The 21431-nt window shown below is 46.0% G+C and overlaps 1 protein-coding gene across 2 annotated transcripts in view; it reads left to right on the plus strand.

Moving 5' to 3' along the window:
* Positions 1–21431, plus strand: part of Tgfa (transforming growth factor alpha) — a 91065-nt gene that overhangs the window by 53781 nt on the left and 15853 nt on the right. For both annotated transcript variants that reach the window (XM_008823245.3, XM_029558744.1), the window contains one exon: positions 20936–21053. In XM_008823245.3, coding sequence (XP_008821467.1) covers positions 20936–21053 — 118 coding nt within the window. The remainder of the gene's footprint in view (positions 1–20935; positions 21054–21431) is intronic.

Below are 21431 nucleotides of genomic sequence, written 5' to 3' on the forward strand. Positions count from 1 at the left end.
ACCACATGTGGATATGACCGGTGGATATACTCAGAGCCCAGAGTGTTGTGTGCTGGAGAGAGACCCTAACTGAGGCGGAATGAGGCTTGTGTGTAAACAGCACCCATGGATTTGGAGGTTTATGATTTTGAGACTTTTTTCCATTTGGATGGAAGCTTTTCAGTTTTGTACTTTCCAAGTTACTTTGAGCTTAGGGTCAGAGTTCTCACCTTTGAATTTCCCATTGCAGTGCTTAGGTCTGCACAGTGTTGACAGACAGCCATGTGTTTGAACTTCTGACTTCTTTTGACAAGATTTAATACCATCCACACAAAATCTTGCTGATTTACCCATTGTGTGTCTTAGAGGGGCCGCCACGCTAAAGAATGCCTTGTTACTAATGACAGAGGCCCGAACAAAAGGGAAACCTTTTTGTATGGTGTGACAACCTGATCCCCAAAGATGTCCACTGCTAACTCCCATGTTGGCTGTGTTACCTTCCGCAGACTTTGTAGATAGGATGAAGGACCTTGATAGTGGGATTACCTGGATGGGCCTACTATAGTCTCAAGGACCTTTAAAACAAGAAAGCAGGAGAGTAGAAGCCGAGATGGGGACACACAGGAACAGAGGTGCAGCTCAGTCTGAAGAACTCAGCCACCTCTGAAGGCTGGCAAAGCTGGAGAGGAGTGTGCCCAGCATCCCCAGAAGGAGCCAGTTCAGGCGGCCATGCCACCTGGATTCTGGCCCTTTGACATGTGTCAGACTTGTGACTTCCAGAACTGTAAGATAACACATTTGTGTGGTTTTAAGCCCCTCAATTCGTGGTAATTTTGTTATAGTAGCAATAAGAAACCAGTACATTTGGAACGTGAGAAGAGACTGAGGAGTCTGAACTTGAGCTCTCACTGTGTAGTAGGTGACCCTGGTGGGAAGCTCAGAGACCTGGTGTCACCACAAATGGAAGGAGTCACCTCTGGTCTCTTTCCCTTTGTCCCTGAGGGTCCCGCCTTGCTCTGAACTTCTGTTTACCACCACTAGGAACCTCATCATGATAGTGATAAGTGTGGGTAAGGCTGGGGAGGACAGTTGAGTTTATTTGTCTTGGAAGCATTTTCCTTTTGGGGGGTGCGTGCCTACCCAAGTGGTATATTTCTCCTGTGGAGGCTTCCAGAACATTTCAGTGAGTATTGTGCTAGTAAACAAAGGTGTATGTGGAAGTTAGAAGCCACAAATGGAGGTTGTGGCAAAACTGATACAGGGCATGGAGCCCTCCTGTTGCCCTTAGTGGACTTAGATCTTCCTAGAAACATTCCTAGAAGAGCCTTCATACTTAGACTCATGTTCCAAATCACTGGATGGAGAGATGCTCAGCAGTTAAGAGCACACCCAGATCAGGCAGCTGACAACCACCTGCAACTCCAGTTCCAGGGGATCTGACACCCTCTTCTGACCTCTGCAGGCTCTACACTTATGTGCACACACACACTAAGAGACACACATAAACATAATTTTAAAATAATAAATCTTTTTCAATATTTTATTTATTATTTTTATTTTATGTGTATGTGTGTATTGTATGCATGTATACAAGTGCACCCATGTCATGCAATGCCTGAGGAGAACAGAAGAGGGCATCAGATCCCCCGCCGGAACCTGCCATGTGGCTGCTGGGATTCAAACCTGGGTCTTCTGTAAGAACAGCCAGTGCTCTTAAACACTGAGCCTTCTCTCCAGCCCCTTATTTGTTTTTAAAGATTTATTTTATTATTTTATGGGAAGGGGGACTGGAGAGATGGCTCAGCAGTTAAGAGCACTGACTGTTCTTGCAAAGGACCCAGGTTTGATTCCCAGCACCCACAGAGCAGCTAACAACTGTCCATAACTCCAGTTCCAGGAGATCTGACGCCCTCTCCTGTCCTCCAGGGGCATGACATGACACAGGTACACTTGCATACATGCACACAATACACACATACACATAAAATAAAAATAAAGCAAAAAAAATTAAAAACAGAAAAAGAAGTTAGCGACCCTAGCACTATTACAAGGCCCATACCTCGAACATTCCAGATCTCTACAGTCTCTCACTCAGAAGAGAAGGTAAGTCCTGTTCAGCATCCTCTCTGACCCACAGGAAAGACTGCTGGAGGAAATGAGAGCTCCCACTCAATGTTAGATAACATGGTAGGAGGGCATTTGGGGCTTTCACTTCGTATAACAACTAAAATCTTAATATTTGTTACCATTTGAGCTTTAATATGTTAAAAAATATATATACATATTGTTTTCGAATGTATGCCTACGAGGAATTAGGGCTATCTAAAAACAGAATGAATCCATCCTAGAACCTCTGGGAACAAATGACTGAATTTTCAGTTTTCACACAAAAGCCAAGTTGTTTGAACGAGGGAAAACATGAAAGACACCTTTGTCTGTCAGAGCATACTCATAGCACAGCCAGTGATTGAGAGTGTGTGAGGAGTGGAAGGAGCGCTTGCTAGCACAGCATACAGAAAGAGTATGAGATTTATTAGGGATGGGGAAGCCCCACTTGCTTTTTTTAAATTTTTTTATTAAATTTTGTTGTATATACAGAATATCTCAAACAATCTGACTCATCTTTATAGCCCTGTCCCACTAAACCCCTCCCGTAGCCCCCCCTCACTGGAACCCATATACTCTGTCCTGGGTGTTAAAGCCCACTGTGTCAAGTCAGTGTCCCCAGATGTTCCCCAGTACAAATCCATCCACTTGTGGTCTAGACAGATCCCTCTCATCTATCTATCCAAACACTTATCATTTTCTTTTTTTTTAAACAGAGCATAGGGTGAGGGTTTATTTACAGAGGAATGGGTGCTCCCCATTTATGGCTGCACTGGGAAGTCCACACACAAATATAGATCCCATGACTTCCCAACAGCTGCCAAAAATGGTGAGAGGTACCTCCTGGCATTCTCAGCTTATATATCCTTAGCCCCTCCCAAACATGCAGCTAAAATTGACTGATTGGGTGGAAGGGGTAACTACTCCCCCTTGACTCCTTGATGAGTGTGGGAAGGAGGTGTGACTGTAGCTTGCCAGCATGGTGGTTGGAGGGCACTTCCAGTTAACACTCCACCCCTTCCTCCAGCTCTTGTATTCTTTCCACCAACCTCTTCCGCCAAAGTCCCTGAGCCTTGGAGGATAGTAGGTGTGGGATGATCCTCTTCCTATTGTGGCAAGGCACTGAACTTTCAGGTCTCTGCGTTGTCAGTTTTCTATGGGCTGTTGGCCCATTTCAGTGGGATTTTATCTACTGTAAAAACACAAACAGCAAGAAGCAAGAGCATCTAAACAGCAGCTGCTATAATAATTTAACCTGTAAACACAAATGCTTGGATGGTACTTTAGCAGGTACATCACATCCATCTAACAAAATATTGCAGTGGAGGGAAGTCCCACCTTCCATGAATTCATTTCATAAGCTAAAGTAACAATAAGGCAAATGAACCCTAGCACAGTAAGAGTAGGTAGATAAGCCAGGCCTTGAGTACACAGCCAGCCCCACTTCTCACCCAGCTCAGAGCCCCATCTGAGTGACCTTAGACAAGTCAGTCAGCCTCTCTGTTTCCTTGTCTATGACATGAAAAGGTAATACCTGCTTGTCTGGTGATGGCGGGAAGTGGGGCAATAGATGACAAAGGCAGCCACCTCATCTCATCCATGGCTGACCTCAGAGGACATACAGTCCAGCTGAGAAGATGTCAGGGTCATCCTCAAATGACCATGTCCAACACAGAACCCATTCATCCCTGCTCTAGAATCCTCTCCGCTTGGCCCCACCTGGGCCAGGTGTGAAGAAGGAAATACCATATTCAAGTGCCTGTTAAGGTGTCCCCATAGAGCTGTGGAGCAGCTCAGACTGATGTGGATCTCCTTCCTCTTTCCCAACTCCTTGTGTTAGGTCCCAAGATTTGGTCTGTATTCTTGGCCCTTTCCCCCGTTTCTTCCTCCTCTTGATCCCTTTGTTTTTCTCTTCCTTGAGTCATCATCAACATAAGCGTAGGTACCAACCTCCCCCAGGTCTAAGGCTTGCTACCATGTTCCTCTTGTGCAGCATCAAGCAAGCCTTTCTGCACAGATTGCTCAGTTAATCGTTGGTAGGGGGAAAAATAATAGACTTGAAAGCCTCACCTAAAAGGTCCTGGAGATACATAAGCTCCTTCACTGGATGAGACTTATGTGGAGCGGTGCCTGGGGCTTCCTAAGAAATGCAGGTAAGAAAGAGACAGGGCTATAGACTCTGGTGCACAACTGCATGTGGAGAGAGTCCTTCCCTTAGGAAAAAGGAGCCCTTCAAGATGGAGGCAGAGCTGACAGAAATCCCAATGCCACTGCCTCCATGAAGGGGGCCTGACAAGGGGGACAAGGTGATAGGGAGACTTGCCACAGTCTACATTTCTATTCTTGTGAATTTTCAAGAAGATAAAGAGAATAAACATTTCTTTAGCACATGCTTGTAATCCCTGTACTGGGGAAGTGGAGACACGAGTATCCCTGGGACTCTGGCCATCCAGCCTAGCCTGCTTGGAGAGGCCAATGAGAGACTCTGCCCACCCCCAAAAGTAGATAATACCTGAGGACAACACCGGAGGTCCTCTGCCTCCACACACATTTACATATACACATGTGACTACACACACACACAGAACCTCAGTTGCCCATAGGCTGGTTCACACCACAAGGAGACCTGCCTGGCACGCTTTGGTGGAGCCATCTTGAACAGAGTGGCAACCTTTGCTCATGTGTGGTGGGGTGATGTCTCCTGAGTTGTGCCACTCTGGGAAGCTTGTTTGTGTCAGAAAGCCTGCTGGTGCCACACACTATGCAGGCTTGGATCAGGTTCCCCAGCCCCTTCCTCAGTGAACTGACTTCCTCCTGAGGCCCTGGGAACTCCCATCACTTTATTTGAGGGTGGAAGGCTGGTGGGGTACAACATCCTGCAGCCTCTGGGCGTGGAACATGGAATCCTGATGGTTTCTCTGCTGTTCCTTCCCACTGGGTATAGTCATATCACATCTAAAACCTGATACCATTGGGGAACTTGAACCGGGAGACGTGTGTATTTCCCTGCGGCAGTTTTATGAATGGCTTGAATTCAAAGGCGAGACACTAACTCATCTACATACATGTGTTTTTTGTTGGCAAACTCCAGGAATAGATAAACCCTCAAGGCTCAGGAAGACCATGAGACAAGATGGCTCAGGGCTGACACCCTACCTAGGTAGCTGGAGGAGGATGAAGATCCCCTTTCATGGCTCCCAAAGATTTCAAAGCAAAATAAGGCAGGAAGTTAGAGAGAGCGAGTCACAGACCCTTGATTATCTACTCTACACGATGCTGAAAAACATTTGTGTTTTTTGGAAGTTCTGTCCCCTGGCAGAGAAATAAAACCTCCTTTCTAAGCTAGAAAGATTGATGTCCAACTGCATTAAAGGAGGTTATGAGTCAAAGGAGAGTCTGTATTCTATGGGCAAACACAAGCCTTTCCCCTCTGTGCAGGGAAGCCTAGTGCTCCACACATTATCAGACTAAAATCTACCATGTGGAAAGAAAATCATGCTGAGAAAACAGACACAAAGAAGCCATCAAGTTCGTGCCTGAAAATCGTCACATGAAAAAGCTTGTTTTTAAGTACTCACAAGGGAAGGAAGGGGATGGGAGAGAGGCCATGTTATCGTTAAACTCTACCAAAGAGCATGATTCAGTGATTTTATTTTTCCCTTCATAAGAGCATCATTTATCAATACCATATCAACACCATAAAGTTGCGTCAGATGGCTTGCTTTGTTATATGCTCAGTTTATTCTCGGTGGGTTTTGCTAGATTGGTTCACACATCTTTCTGCAATTCCATTTATAGTCTGGGACCGAACATCTCCATCTTTTGTTTATTTGTTTGTTTTAATCTATTTATACCCTAGACTATTAGCTCTCAAGCTTTTCTGCATAGTAGATGCCCCCAGGAACTTTAAAAAATAATAATAATAACCTATTGTCCTAACTGCACCTCAGAACAGTCAAGTCATTATATCTGGTTGTGGGAGTGTACACAGGCACCATACTTTTCCAACATATATGCAGTTGACAGCAGTTATGGCATACACCTTCATTTCCGGGGTGGTTAAGGTGCAGCTTTGGGTTGAGGGGTGCAGCCCAGCACTCAACATTTCTGACAAGCTTCTGAGCCATAAGATCCCAGACTATACCAGAGAGTGCATAGCTAGCTATATGTGAAGCCAGAGACAGTGATACCAGATGTTCTTTTACTGCTGTCTCAGCTCTGATTAACAGCAAAACCATGGGGTGGGGGGACCTGCATCCTCCTTTTCTTTTCCTGTGAGGTGTTTGTGCATTTTCATTTAAGAACCTCAGAGGAAAGGCTGCTTTTTCTCAGACTTAGCTGGTGGGTATTTGTCCCTGACAATGTCTGTGCCCTCCAGGTTGGAGGATGAGGCCTTTGGCCTCCAGCAGGTAATATGGGATGACCACACTAAGGTTTTATGCCTAGTGACAGCCACGTAGTGGGAACATTCCCAGGCAGCCAGGGAACCCAAGTCTCGTGCTTAGTGCGGTGGAGGAGAGATTTTAGTAAATACTGCGTGGGAAGAGGAATGAAGTAGACAGAGAATGAGGTTAAGGAATGGGTGTGTGAAATGCCAGGCTGAGCGAAGCCAGAGTGGCTTGGAGCAGCATTCCAACGCCCACCTCTCTCCAACAGCTGGTGGGAGCAGGCACTCACCTGCCGAGGCAGCTCAGCCCTTGGCCCTGGAGCCAAGCCCCTTCTCCCAGGAGCAGACAGGCAGTACTGAGCACCAGGGCACACCTGCCTCCTGGTGCAGCTCCGACTGTGACTCGGCCAAGCTTCCCTTTGAGCCTGGAAAGAAGGGGCAGCCACCACCTATATGTCTCATACCAGGTAAAGGACCTGGTCTGTTTCCTGGGATGGGGACGTTCATCAAGCTCAGTGCTGCCCTTGCCCTCTCAGCTCTTAGAGAAATAAATAAAGGCCAAGATCCCTGACTTAATAGATCAAGAAAACCTGAGGGCTAGACTGGACTATCTGGAGTAGGCCCTTACTGCTTTGAGTGGGTGGATTCTGTTGAACTACAGCCCAAGTTGTTGCTAAAAGAAAGACTATGAGCCAGGTGTGGTGGCTCACACCTGTAATCCCAGAACTCTGGGGCTGAGGCCAACAGGACTGTCATAGTCTGAGGCTAGCCTGGAATACATAATAAGATACTGTCTCAAAAAAAAAAAATCAGGAAACAAAAGAAAAAGAAGCCAACTATGAAGACTTGCACCAACCCAGTTTCCATAGTACCAAGTCTCTGGTCAAGAGTTGCCTGAGGTTTGTGTTGTTCAGTCACATGATTCTCATCACCCCCTACCTCAACCCCGACACACACACACACTCACACACACACACACACACACACACACACACACACACACGCCCTGCTTCTTAGCCCTGCACACTCTTTCAGACAGGTGCTGAGTCCATGTTCACTATGTTCACTCTCCCTGTATCTAGAGAAACTACCCTTAGGCAAGCACTTAAGCATCCATTATTAATGCATACAATATCTGTGGGACTTCATCCTCCCCGCAAGACTGTTCTGACCACCTTTTTTTTTTTTTTGAGGCATAGTAGCCCAGGCTGGCCTCAAACTTACTATGTAGCTGAAAATCAACTTGAACTTCTGATCCTCCTGTCTCAACCGCCGCGGTGCTGGGATTAGAATGTCACCTCACCAGGTTTATGCTGTACAGTGCTGGGGTGGAACCCAAGGCTTCATGCAGGCAGCACTCTTCCATCTGAGCCACAGCCTCAGCCCCATCAGCTCTTTTTTAATAGCATTAGAATTCTAATCCATAAAGAACCTTGGCTATGTTATAGAAATATAACAGACCCTGGGAAGGATTTGGCTTGCTATAGTCATCAACAGTAGGAATGACAGAACTACCAGGAAGCCAGGCCTTCTGTGGCTATCCCTGTAGCCCTGGTCACCCTTCTAGCCCCTGGTGCACAGCACTATAGTGGCCATGGTGGCTGAGGCCTCTGCAGAGTCTGTCCAGGTGGTTAACAGGAATCTAAGGTTATGACCTGGAAGTGAAAACTCCAGCTAGTTGGGCAGAGCTTCACTGTAAATACACAACTGAAACGTGGCCAGGTAAAAAGGTACCGTGTGCCTCGCACTAGGAAAAGTTGGAACTATAAACTGGCCAACCGTCCCTACACATCATCTTAGTCCGCTGAAGGTTTGGAAATGGGAAGTTCGTCTGAAAAAAAAATAGGTGAAAATATTCAAACTGCTTTCAAAAATAAGGAGTGGGGGCAGGGGACAAGGACAAGATCATATGAGGTTAGAATCAGTAAGTGGCTTGGTAGAGAAAGGACACAGAAGCTCAGTGGAACTAGACAGGAAAACCAGAAAGCAGGCTCTGATGAGTGATCAAGGTAACAGTTCAAGTCAGTAAGAAAATGATGAAAGTTCAATAAATGGTTGGGGGTAATTGGTGGGACACTTAGAATAAACCACACACTGTACACTACATATTTATATAAACAATCCAATGGCAGAAACACAGGTAAATATTTGTATAATTTCAGGGAAGGGAAGGTCTCTAATTATAAGGTCAAGGTGGCTTCTGCATAAACAAAATGAAGACTCAAACCACAAATTATTTGTAATATACATAACAGGATGACAATTGTTATCCTTAGTAGTTTAAAGAGTGCTCATAAATAAACAAGAAAGGGCGTAGCCATAGAAAAATAGACAAAAATTATAGAAGGCTAATTAAAGTCAAAACAGAGATGCTGAAAATCACAAGAGAAAATTCTACATCCAAGTTATGAAATTATGTGAGAAGTTATCTGAAAAGATACCCATAGGAACTGGTCAAGGGGGCTGAAGAGATGCTCAGTGGTTAAGACACTTGCTGCTCTCTTGCAGAGGACCTATGTTCAGTTTCCAGCACCCACATCGGGCAGCTCACAATCATCTGTAACTCTAGCTCCAGGGGGTCTGCCACACTCTTCTGGCCTCCACAGGTACCTACACACCTACACATGCACAGACCCATACATATACACAGATAAAGATAAAAAATCTTAAAAAAAACAAAGGGCTGGAGAGATAGCTCAGCTGTTAAGAGCACTGGCTGCTCTTGCAAGGGACCCGGGTTCAATTCCCAGCACCCAAATGGCGGTTAACAACCCTAAGTAACTCCAGTTCTGGGGGATCTGACACCCTCTTCTGACCTCTGAGGTCACTGCACGACATGAGTGCACTTACATACATGTAGGCAATACACTCATATATATATAATTAAAATAAGAAAAAAAATCTTAAAAACAAAAAGAAATTGGCCAAACAGAAGCTGAAAGGTGACAACCCACACTGGAAGGTGAAGAAAGGCAGGTTATTTACTGCGCATGTGCGGGATGCAGCTTGGCACTAGATCTTAGGAGTCTTAGAAGAAAAAAATCCCTTTGTCACTCAGATTCTACTCCCAGGAAGATCACACAAGTGTGCACAAAGAAAAGTGCACATGGATGATTGTTCAGTTTCAGGTACTATAGGAGGGAGGCACTTAGGAGCCTTTGTAGGACCCAGAGGAGACTGTCGGTGGGGTGATCTTTCCCTGTGGCTAGATACTTGAGTTTGGGTTTGCTGTGGTCTGACTCTAAAATGCCCCTCACAGACAGCTTTGAGCACCTGTGCCTCAGCTGGTGGCAATAACTTGAGAGGCTGTGGAAGCTTTATGAGATGGGGACTGCCTGGTGGAAGTAGGTCGTCACTAGGAATGAGCCTTTGAATGAAGGTTATAGCCCAGGCTCTGGTTCTGGCACACTCTGCTTCCTGATCCACCATGATCCAATCAGACTCTGCCACAGGCCCCCACTACCATGATGGACTGAAACCCTCTAACAAATTTCCTCCTTTAAGTTGTTTTGGTCAGGTGTTTTATCACAGTGACAAGGAAAGCTGTGACAGCTGTGATGCTGGTGATTTCCATTTCTTTCCTGTTGGAGACCCAGAAGGGCACAGAACAGAAGCACACGTCACATTCCTGTCTTAATGGTGGCAGTCTGTGAATGGCAGCCTTTCAGGTGACTGGGGGGTGCTTTTCTATGTGCCTTTCTCAAATTTTCTGCTTTGAACATAATGTTGCTTTTACAAATTTATGTTATTAAAATGAAAGATAAAGTAAGGGAGGCGCCATTGTAAGAACACAAGTGGAACTTCCTCAGATGTTTTCTAGAGATGACTTTGATGATTGTGGTCCGGGTCTTGTGCCACCAAGAGAAACACAGCCTAGAGGCATCCAGACAAAGATCAAAGGAAGCAGATGATTCTGTCTTTGTTCCCTGGGCCTCCCTTCCCTGAAGGCCACAACAGAACAGATCGCAGTATTTGTTTCACCATCTAGGCCACATATGGTATATGTGCAGGCCTGGCTGGACATAGACTTCAGCCCTTCTTCACATGCCTCATAAGCAGGTGCATGTAAGAGAAATCCATTCTGACAGGCAGTAGGAAACAGTAACTTCCTGACCTGGCAATCTAGAAAAAATATATTTGGGACACATTAAGATACTTCCTCTGTGAGCTTTTGTCAAATGTCACTGGTCTGACACCTAGGATTAGAGACAATCCTGGCTTCAAGGTCAGCATGGTTGTGCTGTGCTGCTGCCACTAATGCGTAGGTGTCTGCTATCCCTTGACTGTCCATCTGAGATGTGACAGCACAAAGCCACCAGAGAGGACTTATTAAGAATCAAAGAGATTAAACTAGAAATATTAACCCAATTTCTGCATGGTGGGCCTGCTACAAACATGTTTTGAAAAAGTAAAATAAATGGTTCCAGTAAATTGAGGGGCCACTCTCTGCCAGGGCGTAGCAATGGGTGAGAAGAAACTGAACCAAGGCACTGCTTAGGAAGACCATGCCTCATTCTGCGTACATCAGCTGGAGTTCTTTGGTTGCAGGAGTCAAAGCCTGCTACCTTGGACGAAAGAAGCCTTGCTGGAAGGCTGACAGGAGCCACAGAGTCAGCAGGAGAGCAGAGAAACTACACTTGGAAAAGAATGACAATCCAGATAGTTCTGGGATCCAGGGTCAGGTATTACAGAATCCATCTTAGAGCAGGTGCTGCTGAGCATGGGCTCCATCTATGGTGTTTCGACTCAAGATCCACAGTCTAGAGAGAGGACATCTCTCTTTCTCTCTAGAGAGTTGATGGCTATGGTGATAAGCCAATGTAAAGCTGAGGGGCAAGAAGTGATTTCCTGCAGGAAAATTTGGATACTGTTAGAAATGGAGGAATGTCTTCTGGGCAGACCCAAATTGACATATGTGCTCAACAGAGACGCAAACATTGGATTTAATTTTTTTTTCAAGGATTCAAGAGCTAGAGATATGGCTCAGTGGGCAAAGTGCTTGTCGTTCACCTATGAGGACCTGAGTTTAAATCCGTAGCATCCATGGTTTTTTTTAATCAGCATGATACAGAATCACAGGCCTGTGATCCCAGCTCTGGAGATTTGGGGGAAGGGACAGGAGGATCCCAAGAGCTCGCTGGACAGCCAGTCTAGCTGACTCAGTGAGTTCCAGGTTCAATGATAGACCCTGTCTCAAAAAATAAGGTGGAAAGCTATTGAGGAAGACAGTTGACATCAATCTGTGGCCTCCATGCCTACACAGACCAACTCTTGCATGTACACATGCACACAGCCACACAAACATGCAAACACACACATACAAACAGAAGAAATAAGTTCATTCTTTGGAGCAGGTAGAATAAGGTTATTACAGGGTCAGGAAAAGATTACTATTACTGAGTATAATTCTGCTTTCATAAGTTTTTTCCAAGACAAGGATAAAATTTAGTGAGAGACAGAAGGCTGTGCAGGGTCCCAGTGAGAGACAAGCCTCACCTCAGTTTTCCTAGGGAAACTTGCAGAAATAACTATCTAGCACCTACATGGTGTAGTTACTGTCCATAACTACAGTTCCAGGGGGTCTGATGCCCTCTTTTGGCCATCCTCTGCCCTCCACAGACATTACATGACGCAGGTTCACTTACATGCATGCAAGTAAAACACTCATACACATAAAATAAAAATAAATCAATCAAAAAAATTTTGAAGAAACTTCTAGACTCTTCTTGATTTCATTTCTTTGACTTTGGATGGAAAAGATACTTTCATTGAACTATGTGATCTTTGTTTCTGAGTCAGTATGACTTGAAGAAACCATTAAGGAGTTAAACTCCTCTGCTGCGTCTGGGATCCCCCCACCTTTCTCCTTTAGGTACAGAGTTCCGGGGCTGAGGAGATAGCTCAGGAAGGAAAGTGCTTGTAGTACAAGCATGAGAACCCAAGTTCAGATCCTCAGCACCCACATAATAGCCAAGCACAGAGATGCAGGCCTGCAACCCCATGCTGGGGAAGGGCAGACAAGGAGGGTCCCAGAGGCTCTCTGACCAGCCAGTCTAACTGAAATGGTGAGCTCCTGGCCAGCAAGAGACCACCATCTCAAAACAAAAAAGCTGGACAGCTCCTGAGAAGGAGCACCTGAGGTTGTCCTCCAGCCTCTACACACCTGTGCACATATGTACACATGAACCTTCCAACATAAACATGCATCTTTACATACACACATACCTGTTCACGTGCACGTGTGCACACACATGCACCTGTGCACACACACCTATGCATAAACACGTACACCTGTACGCACACATGCATCTATGCACACATACACCTCTGAACACACACATACCTGTGCAAACACACACATATGAGACACAAGTGTAGCTGGAGATGTATATCACACAGGGCATGTTCCTTGGGAGGGTCTGGTTTTTTTTTTTTATATTTACTTTTTTATATGTGTCTGTATGTGTGTCTCTCTGTGTATATGCCACCTGTGTCTGTGTTCCTGTAGAGGCCAGAAGAGGGTATCAGATCCCCTGAAACTGGAGTTATAAGAAGTTAGGAGGCACCATGTGTGTGCTGGGATCCAAGTTCTAGTCCTCTGCAAAAGCAGCAAGTGCTCATAACCACTGAGCCATCTCTCCAGCCCTGGGGTCTATTAATTATAGTGGGAGTGTGTGAGGTTTTTGCCTCTATATGCCAACCCTAAGGCAACTCTTAGACTTTTCTAAGATTTATTTTTATTTTTATTTATGTATGTGTGGCTGTATGGGGGTATGCTCTTAACCACTGAGCCATCTCTCCAGCTCCATTGCCAAACCTCTTTCCCCTGAGCATCTTCTATCTTCTCTACATGATTACAGGCCCTCCGCATCTGGGGCACCTGCAGCTACATGTTCAACCAACCTCAGGCCAATGATACTCAGGGGAAAAATTGCATCTGTACTGAGCACATACGGACTGTTTCCTTGACAGTGTTCCCTAAATGATACAGTGGAGCGAGGATTCGGACAGCAGTTATACTGCATTGGGTACTACAAGAGACCTAGCGGTATCTAAACGTACAGGAGTGTATGGGGTTGCATGTGACTATCACCGAGTGTCAAAGAGGACTTGAGCATCCACATGCATGAGTTTCCATGTATTTTGTTCTCCTCTTCCTTGTTCTCTTTTAATGGTAGAATATGTGACAGCAACATGATTTTTCTTGGGAAGACTCCTATCTAATTCTTCCTAACTCTCCAGCACTGAGATTACAGCAGTAAAAATAAAGCTAAACAACTACAGTCATGTAGAGTTTGAACTGAAAACGTTGTTTTCAAGCTCTTTAATTGTTCATTTTATGAAAACTTGAAACATTATAAAAGAAAAACACTTACCTACAAACTCTCCCAACATCTCCATGTCTCCCTTCTAGAATATCCTCTTGATAGAACAGCTTTCATCTCAAACAACCCCACACCAGACTCACGCTCAAATGGACAAAAAAAAAGGGCCATAGTGTCTGTCTTAGAGCAAAGGCCCACCTACTACTAAAATTGTTTTATTTTACTGAGACAGATACAGGGTCTCATTAAGAAGCCCAGGCTGCCTCAAACTCATAACCCCCCTGCTTCAGCCTCCTGAGTGCTGGGATCGTAGGTGTGCCTCACCACGCTCATTTTATTCCTCTGTTGTTGTTGTTTCTTTATATTTGTGTTTGTGTGTATGTGTATACACCCGGTTGCCATGGCAAGCATGTGGCGGTCAGAGCACAACTTTCAGGAATCTCTTCTTTCTTTCCTCCATGTAGGAGGATCTAGGGATTGAACTTGGGTGGGTCTTTACCCTCTAAACCATCTTGCCAGCCCCTACTCCTGTGTTTGTAGGCTGCTGAGCTTTGTCTCAAGTTTACTTCTTAGTGCCTCAGTTTCCTCACTCAGAATGAGACATACCCTCCACCCACCAAAACTGAGTCTGTTCTAAGGACAGAGGGTGTCGTTCAGTGAGAGAGCATTTGTCTCACATGCACAAGACCCTGGGTTCCACTCCCAAAAGTTCTGAGGCGACACAGTATGTTCTAGAAAAAAAAAAACTCTTCTTCTCCATAGTGTTTATACATCCTCCACCTGGAAGGTTTGAAGGGATTAGTGTTCAAAGACTCAACAGAGGGAAGAGCTTTTTCCTCAGGGTTGATTGAGGGTTTCCTGCCACGACTCTACCTAACAATTTTGGTATTTATAAAGAGAATAGAGACACACAGAGCCGGCAAAGGGAGGTAGCCCTGGGCTCCAACGGGACTCTTTCTCCAACAGAGCTGGGGCAGAATTCCCCGGCTGGCAGGGCTCACCTGCAGCTCCCAGAGCCCCTCCTGCTCTGATTCTGAAAGCCATGGACAGGTATACCCTTGTTGACATGAATGGAAATTGGAAGTGAATTATTTTCATCAAGCTGATTGACACCCAAGAGCATGAAATTAGAATAAGGGAATTTCTGGCTTGAAAATATGAAAGAAAGAAACTGTCTGTTTAAAATCAAATGATTAAAATACTGGGGAGAGAGGGGTGGCATCTGTCTTCAAAGAAAAACCATGACCTGAAATTTTTGGCTTAAAATTACTAAAACATTGGCAGAGATCGGAGGAGCAGCCTGTAGGCTGGGCCGGGGTTGAATGGAGCAAGAACAGCTGTGGGAAGGGAGCCATCTGTCCCAATGCATCCCTTCAGTTCATAATCTAAAATTCAGGCTGGCAAGAGACTAGGAAATCTCTCCAGACTTCCCTTCTCCATGGGATGTTGTGTCCCCAGCAACAGTTGGGGTGCAGGTAGGCATATGGAAATCTCTAGAGGGACAGCACTCGGGCCAATTCCAGCCCACATTTCACATGAGCTAGCTGACATTTATTTTAGACTCTTAAATTTTCTTTGCTAATTAAAGTCATTTGCCTTGAGATTCTCAGCCCCTTTACCCCTAAAACACGCCTGAGAATGTCCTGGTCACCCAATTCATTTATTCTCCCAATGAAAGTTATCTGGATGGTAGGGCTCCCGTTAAGGATTTCTTGCTCACAAACACAGGCATGCCCATCCATACCCTGAAGTGATAGTCAGGTGTTACAGTAAGAGCCCAACCATCATAGGGGCCATCAGGTACCTGGTTTCCTCAGGTTTCAGCTCTGTCATTTACTGAGTGAGTGACATTGAACCAATGTCATGTTACCATCCTTTGCTTAAATTTCCTCATGTGGAAGAAGGATAGCAGTGACCCTCTCACAGAACAAAAGAAGCATAAATAGAAATCTGTTTAAGTGCTGAGCACAGTGCCTGCAGTTAGACAGTCTAATGGCTGCTATCTGCTTGTTAACAATGTCAGTCAGTGCCATTAGAATCCAACAGGGTTAAAACTCCAAGCCCTGTCATTCAATGCAGTAAGATCTTGACCAAGTGCTTCTGTGTCCCTCTTGATTTTCTTCTTGACATAGAAAAAAAGCATCAAACTTGATGCAAACTCTGCCTTTGACTTCAAAATAAGTGTGACTGTGTGAACCCCAGTGGGGTCTGGTCCCACTGGTGACTGCATAGCTGTGTCTGATTTGCCAACACTCATCTTAACAAGCACGAATCCACCTTTCTCTGGTGTCTTTCTTTGAACTTGGTTCAGTCGTATTTCTTGGGTTTTGCCTGAAGCCAGAAATGAACAGGGGGATCAAATTGGTTCAGATATGTGCCCTGCCCCTCAGGTTCCCCTATAGCCTTGTTTTAGGCTGCAGGAGCTATTTGAGTCCCATCTGAGTCCTGTCCTGAGCCAGAAGGCCCTGATCTCTTCTGTGGAGTACTCACAGAGACTCCACAGCAGTCACAATGCCACCGGGCGAACCAGCCCCAGCCACCCCTGAGCCAATATCCATAGCATTGGAAATCTCTTTTGCAGCTGTTTATACTTTCTGCCTCTGCCGTTGCGGGAATAAGAAGTTCTTCACCTTCAATTCCCTGTATGTCTTCCAAACACAGCAGAATTCCTCTGGTTTTGCCTAAAAGTGTCCCTCTGCTAGTAGCTGCTCCAGTTCAGGAACACACCCCTCCCCGACCCCTGCTGCTTAGGAGGGGTTAGTTTGGATCACACACCTCCTCATCCTCCTCATCATTTGCTGTCCTGGCCTTGAGCATTATCCTTTTAACGGTGCTCCGTTTTCTCAAAATCACAGACAAACGAGAATTTTAGCCGTGTGCTGTCAGCAAGCTTATCTGCACCTGAAAAAGTCTAACTGTAGTTACCCTATAGAACAGTGTGAGGCTCGGCAAATAATGAGGAGTCTTTGTCCCTGAGTGGGAGTGTTGTCGGGAGAAGGAGTCCCAAAGCCAGTTTATGAACAGGAGAAATGCAGAAATCAGGTAGGATGGAAATCATCTGGTGCAAAAACAAAAAAAAATTACTGGAAGACCTGGCAAGTCTGTGTGCTGCAGTCCTGTTACAGGAAACGTTTATCTTATATACCTATTTACTTATTTGTGTGCGTACATATGTGTATAGGGTGAGGAGCAAAGCACATATGTGGAGGTCAGAGGACAACCCTCAGGAGTCAGTTCTCTCCTTCCACCATACGTGTCCTGAGAATCAAACTCAGGTCATCAGGCTTGGCAGCAAGTGCCTTTACTAGCTGAACCATCTCGCTAGCCCATGTTAAAAGAGATCTCGCAGTAAGTTGAGAACCCTCAGCTTCCCCTCATCAATCCGTAGCACCAGAGAATAAGACAGATTACCAACTTGAGCCACAGATGTCACCCTGATCACTCTCATCCTCTGATGGCTTCTACTCCCTTGAAACCTGCCCTCTTGTCTCACAGGAGCTGTTCCTGTCTCTAGTAAAGGCCAATGGTGCAGCTACAATGTAGCATCCTTCCTCTTCAGGATCCTTTGTAAGGTGTCCAAAGGAGCCGGGTGTGGTGACATATGTCTGCAATCCTAGCACTCTGGAGGGTGAGGCAGGAGGATTCCCAGGAGTTTTCAGTCAGCCCAAATGACATGGTGCATTCCAGGCCAGTCAAGGCTATAAAGTGAACTGTGTAGGGGGAAAAAAGCCACAAACCACGAAAAGCAAACAAAAACAAGTCTACAGAGCATTCTCAACCACCCCCAAGTGCCCTCACCCACCAAGGGGACAGATAGGTAGGTGTATGTGTCTAGAGAGTTCACCCCTGAGCTCAGTGTGGCACTTCTCCTACTAAGGAAGTCTACACCAACCTTTCCTTCACACGTGGCCCATGTGTAACACTGGTCCTGAGGTTAGAGTTCCACCCAGCCTTCCTAGACTCTGGGGACTCCAGCCAGGCCTCAGGGTGAGATGTCTTCCCCGCCCTGCAGGGGGAACCTTTCCAGTGTCTGGTCTTCCCTGGTTGTGCTGGGAGATACAGGAAGACTTGTCTTTACTAAATTCTTTTCTCCCAGACATTGAAGAAGGGTTAGTTACCTCTGAAAGTAGTTGGCCCCAGACTGCAAGCCTTGGCTGGGTGATACAGCTAGATGTCACATTGAATGAGGCAGAAAGTTACTTGGGCTGCTTGAGGAAGTGATGGAAGAACTGTAATTGGTGTCAGCTTTGCAACAGGCAAATGTGTTCCTGGCTTCCTACATCTGGGTAAGAGTAATGAGCCACAGACTCACCAGCCCCCGCCAACTAACTAGATACATAGTCCAATTAGGGCTGCTATTCAAGACTGCTCAGGGTGTGGCTGCCGCCACCTCTGCACCCCCGGAAGTCTTTGTGCAGATGGTGTCTGCCTGACCCTTTGAACCTCCTGTCAACTGAACCAGGATTTCCCCATCCCGGATTGCTGTTCCAGACCCTCTTCCTATGACAGGGGCCAGGCTCCAGGCCCTATTAGTGGGTCTGTGGTCTCTCTTCCATAGCTTCTCTGGAGAGCAGTGGTGTCCACAGGATGGGTGGAGGGTCCCCTGATGGAGGGGGCTCTTGTAAATTTCACAACAGGAACTAGGCAGCTTTGAAACTCCAGCCTTGGTAAGTGCAGGGTGCAGGGCTGTTCACCTGAACATTTGCTTTTCCTATCAACTAATCTGGTGCTAATCTGACTTGGTACCTGCAGGAGAAGTCCCTGAGCCCTGGGGACCACTGCCCCGCCCTGCCCTCCATGTGTTTGGCAGGGCAGCTCTCCTTTGGCTATTCCCTGCTGGCTTTCACCCCTCCCTTTTCTACCTGACTGTATTTTTAAGTCTCTAGACCTTTTGTCTCTTGATATTTTCTTGAGTTTTTAGGAAGAGAAGAAAGAGGGGGAAAGGGAGGAAAGAAGGGAGGGGAGGAGAAAGAGGAGATGAAAAGTCAGGTGTGGTGACACACACTAATAATTCCACACTCAGCTGAGGCAGGGGATTGCTGTGAATCTGAGGCCAGTCTGGACCACATGAGGACACCTGTCTCAAAAAGAAAGAAAAGGAGGAGAAAGCGGAAAAAGAAGGGGAGAGGGAGGGAGGAGGAAGAGAAGGGGAGGGAGGAAGAAAGGAAGAGGAAAGAAGGAGGAAGAAGACGCTGAGAGACAGAGTCGCAATCTTGGGGGAACATATTGGGGACTCGGGTTCCCTCAGAATACTCACTTCTATAAACTGGAAGCACTTTCACCCCGTTCCCCAATGAGGACGTGGTACCTAGGCAAAGCCCATCCCTGGTTGGTCACCTGCCCTGACACAGATGAGTTAAGGAAGTTGTCTGGTACATGGCAAAGCCCTCCCCAACCTTCCCCTTGTAGCATTGGTAGAAATGCTCTGGTCTTGGGAATGACCATGCTGTGGTGTTGGGGTGTCCTTTTATAGGTCCCACTCAAGGACAGTTCCCCAGTTGCAATATGCTTTGTGCATGGCTTTTAGAACAGGAGCCAGAAGCTCTCAGTCATGTGCGATGTGTGCTTTTATGGCTCTCGCCGGGTTGTAAAGATGCATTTTATTATCTAAGGTGGTTTTTATTATATTTTGGTATCTTAAAAAAATGAATCACGTTTGTAATTAGGAAATGTGTTAAGATCCCAAGAAGTTTGAAAAGCAAATATATCACTGTAATTAAAACAGAGGTTTTTTGTTTTGGGTTTTTTTTTGGTTTTTTTTGAGACAGGGTTTCATTACATAGCCCCTAGAATTCCATATATAACAGGCTGGTCTTGAACTCACAGTCTTGTCTCTACCTCTTGAGTGCTGGGACTAAAGGCATGCGCCACCACACCCAGCAGCAAAAGATTTTTTAAATGCCTTTTAGTGGTTGTAACAGTTATCCTACAGCAGGCAGATAGGTGACTGCATGAGGGACCAAAAGCAGACTGAGGGTGTGGCTCTGATGGTAGTGCTTGACTAGTATGCAAAAAACCCTGACTTCAATTCCTAGCTCTTGGGAAGGAGAGGCAGGAGCAACAAGAGTTCAAGGCCAGCCCAGTAACAGTGAATTCTAGGCCAGCCTGGGCTACATGAGACACTATCTCAAAACACAAAGGATGAGAAGTGTGTGTTCTAAGCCGCAAGCTTCTCATTTTCACCCTGCACTCTGAGGTCACTGAGCCCAGCCTGCCATCTATCCTTACTGTGACTACTACACAGAGTTTTTTCATAGTTTGAACTTTCTGGCTTCTTGAGCAGTGTGAAGCACAGGAGAATGGACACTGGCAGGCGCTTCTTCAAGTGTTTGGGGGATGTTGTTGAAGATTTCATCCTCCATTACTCATGTCTCAAGTATTTGGGGGACATTGTTGAAGATTTCATCTTCCATTACTCGTGTCTGCTTTGAAAACTCTCTGAGCACAGAAGTAGGGAAAGTTGAACCCATCCTACATGTGTCAGTATATTTCTACCAAATGAGCATCCTTCTTACACTGTTACAAGACACAGAGCTCTGTCTGCCCTCAGCTGGCCAGGGTTGCCCCAGGGCCCTGCCTGGCTCCTTCCCAGTGCTGAGATTACACTCCTCACTACCATGGCATGCTGGGGCTCCAACTCAGGTCCTCGTGGTTGCAGAGCAAGCACTTTACCAACTGAACTATTTCCCCATCCTCATTTTCTGGTTTTTTTTTTTTTTTTTTTTTAAAGACAAGGTGTCATGTGACTCAAGCTGACCTCTAACTCCTGTGTCACTGAGGCTGGCCTTTAACTCCTGATCCTCCTGCCTCCATCTCCTGAGTGCTGCGATTACAGGCATATGTGCCACCACACCAGCTGCAAATAAATTTTATGAGGGCCGTTGTTGTTGTTGTTTAAAAAAAAGATTGTTACCAATTTGCCAAATTGAAATTAAGCAGCTATCTTTGAATCACATCAAAGCCTTTTGAGGAAATTGTTTTGTTGTCTCAGAAAAAATAACCAGGAAATACTCTGGGGTCCTGCCTAGCTTTAGGAATGAGAGCTTTGAGGGGGCCCTGGGTGGAGACAGGAGTCACCTCTTGAAGGAGGCACATGTGAACCGTGTGGGTCTGATCTTCGTCTCTTCTCCCTTTGCAGACCCACCTGTGGCTGCTGCAGTGGTGTCTCACTTCAACGAATGCCCGGATTCCCACACTCAGTTCTGCTTCCATGGGACTTGCAGGTTTTTGGTACAGGAGGACAAGCCAGCATGTGTGTAAGTGTCTAAGTGTCCCCTCATCTGCTGGGGGTGGTTGGGCACCCAAATCAAAGAGCATTTGCTTCCATGAGGCTGGTTGGAGGATTCTTGAAACTTAGCAGTTTGGGCAAATTGGAGGATGTGAACCACAGGTCTAGGGGCATGCTACCAGATCATTGCCCTAAAGTCAGGTTCCTCAGATGGAGGAGGAGTACCGAGAGCTTGCCGTGTTGCGGTTTGATTTGATAGTTTTTAGAGATATTGTTTGTTTTTTGAGACAAGGTTTTTCTGTAGCCTCAGCTTACCTGGAACTTGCTATATAGACCAGGCTGGCCTCTGTCTCACAGAGATCCACCTGCTTCTGCCTCCCCAGTGCTGGGATGAAAGGCTTATGCC

The sequence above is a fragment of the Nannospalax galili genome, unplaced genomic scaffold (genome assembly GCF_000622305.1).
Source record: "Nannospalax galili isolate Female #2095 unplaced genomic scaffold, S.galili_v1.0 scaffold269, whole genome shotgun sequence".
NCBI lineage: Eukaryota > Metazoa > Chordata > Mammalia > Rodentia > Spalacidae > Nannospalax > Nannospalax galili.